General features: G+C 49.1%; 1 protein-coding gene across 1 annotated transcript; it reads right to left on the bottom strand.

Annotated features, from left to right (window-relative positions):
• Positions 1 to 1,336: 1,336 nt before the first annotated feature.
• On the bottom strand, positions 1,337 to 2,293 carry LOC144275246 (olfactory receptor 6N1-like). Its single transcript, XM_077834428.1, has one exon. It carries the CDS (start codon positions 2,291 to 2,293, stop codon positions 1,337 to 1,339), a length of 957 nt encoding a protein of 318 aa, XP_077690554.1.
• Between the last annotated feature and the right edge of the window lie 285 nt (positions 2,294 to 2,578).

Genomic DNA, 2,578 nt, shown 5'->3' with positions numbered 1-2,578 from the left:
GCCACTGGGAACAAAATCGCACAAAAAATGAATGCAACATTCGTGGCTACAAGATCGCATACAGTGGCAGAAGCTCTCAAAGGCTTAGCAGGGGTTTCCCATCCATCCAGCGCCTTTCTGTTGATATGGGCACTGTGTCCAATGGAAATGCACAGATTGAAGCTACCATGACAGATTCCCAGTGGCTCTCCAGGCTGAGATTCTCAGAGGCGTGTAAGGTGATGTGCGTCCATCTCCTATTTCAAAGGGATTTGGGTGACTAGCTCTGTCCGGTCCCTTCTGAAATCCCTTCCACAGAGTCTGAGCCCTACAGTTCTCACTGGTGCCCAGCTCCCCGACCTCTGGCCAAGCCCTGACGTGCTCCCAGTGACTGAGCCAGCACTGCCGTGTTTGGCATCACAGGAGTTCTGCCCGTTGGTAGGTGGTCGCCGCTTCCTCTCACCATAAGTTGCCTCACCCTCTGAGGAAAGGGCCCTGTGTGGAGCTGAGCTGCCTGGGGTACCTGGGGCTGACTAGACACTGTAGTCTCAGAACTAGCCCTGTTGGACATTGGGCTTCTTGCAGTTAGTTTTGGGGATGCTCATTGTAACAGGTCCCCTCCCTTTGAACTGCTCTGTGCAGCTGGTGGAAGCAGAGCAGCTGGTGCCCTGCAGGGCCATGAGCAGAGTCCCTCGTCAGTGACCGTTTGACAGACCTGACCCCCGGAATGGCCTCAGTTCTATGGGTGCCCTGGCAAACCCCCAGCTGGGCCTGGACAGTCCCAGTGGACCTGGCGTGTGAGTCTACCTCTTTGTTTGCCCAACCTCCCTGCCTCCAAGGGCCCGGTGAGCCTGGAGCTGTTGCTTTCACGGAGCTGGTCACAGCCAGGTGTAGCCCAGATAAGAGCTATAAAGCTGTTCCTGGTGAAGTGTCCAGAGGTCACTGCTGGGGCCTGGTTGCTTGCCTCTGGCCTCTGTGAGTTCAGTGAAGATGGTTGGTTTGCAGAGGGTTATGACGGTAATATGCACAAGTTCAGGGGTGGCAGATTTCCCAGGCTTACATTCCCAACTCTGCTGCACAAGGAGTTACTATTTTTATTGTCCAAACATTTATTTTGATCACGAATGGCTTTTTTAAAGATCTAAACAATTGGTTACAATTTTGTCTCCATTCTGCCTAGTGCCCATAACTCCATGATGGGAACATGGTTATGGCCACCTCCTTCCCTGGTCCTTCCACTGAGGTGGACAACACTGAGTGCTGAGATTTTCACTAGGACTTTTCAACTTAATTTCAATGGGGGATGATTGCTGAAATCACCCAGACACCCTGAGGTTTTCAAAGCTAAGTTTTTATCTCAGAGTCTCTGCACGTTTTTGCAAAAGCCACATTTACTGACTGCTTTCCTCAAAGCTTCCTTGACCTCTCTGTTTCTCAGGCTGTAGATGAGAGGGTTTACCAGGGGAGTCAGGACCGTGTAGCAAAGAGAGAGCACTTTGTTTAGGTCTCTCAGTGTATCACGTTTCGGTAGCATGTAGACAATCATTAGGGTTCCATAGAAAATTGTCACCACAATGAGGTGAGAGGAGCAGGTGGAAAAGGCCTTTTGCCTCCCGGTGGTGGAAGGGATTCTCAGGATGGTGGCGATGATGCACATGTAGGACGTCATGGTTAGCAGGAATGGAGGCAGGATGAATACACAGGCTAGTATGAAATCCACCAATATGAGCTGGTGGGTGTCACTGCAGGAGAGCTCTATCAGTGGGAGGGCATCACAATAGAAATAGTCAATTTCATTTGGGCCACAGAATATTAACTGTGATAGGAATAAGACAAAGATGGTAATACCCAAAAAACCATTTAACCAGGAGCCAGCAGCCAACTGGAAGGAAAACCTGATATTCATAAGAGTTAAATAGTGCAGGCGTTTACATATCGCTAAATACCGATCATAAGACATCGCTGTTAGGAGACAGCATTCTGTAGCCACCAGAGAACCAAAGAAATACAGTTGTATGATGCAGCCACTGACTGAGATGGTTCTGTCCCCAGTCAGGAGACTGGCCAGCATCTGGGGCACGATGGCTGAGGTGTAGCAGGTCTCTACGCAGGACAAATTCCCCAGGAAGAAGTACATGGGGCTGTGAAGATGCTGGTCAGCCACAACGAGCACCACGATGAGGGTGTTCCCAACCACGGTTGCCATGTAGATCACTAGGAACATCAGGAAGAGAAGAATTTGCAGGTCAGGGAGATCCCCGAATCCCAGGAGGAAGAATTCAGTGATGGCTGTTTGGTTTCTGCAGTCTGCCATTGGTTGTGTCTAGGAACAATAAATCTGTGCGACTGAATTGGAAGGACACAGAGTTAAAAGTTAATCAAATCTCGTGAATTAATTCCATAAATATTCAGAAAATCCCTCCCTCTCCTGGTTACAGGCTGAAATTTTAAGGCTAAGTTTAGATTTCAGAGCAAAGTGCTCGGAAACTGAGTCCGAGGACAGAACATTCCTCTGATGGGGAAGAGGGTGTTCGACACGGATATCAGTGATTACTATAAAAGCCCATTTATCTGGTAGCCACATACTGATATTACAGAT

This window comes from Eretmochelys imbricata, chromosome 14, assembly GCF_965152235.1.
Source record: "Eretmochelys imbricata isolate rEreImb1 chromosome 14, rEreImb1.hap1, whole genome shotgun sequence".
NCBI lineage: Eukaryota > Metazoa > Chordata > Testudines > Cheloniidae > Eretmochelys > Eretmochelys imbricata.
This window is presented reverse-complemented; position numbering and strand designations above follow the sequence as displayed.

Bases quoted from the DNA above. Each gene is read 5' to 3' on its own strand.
- LOC144275246 (XM_077834428.1), bottom strand. From the start codon at position 2,293: ATGGCAGACTGCAGAAACCAAACAGCCATCACTGAATTCTTCCTCCTG.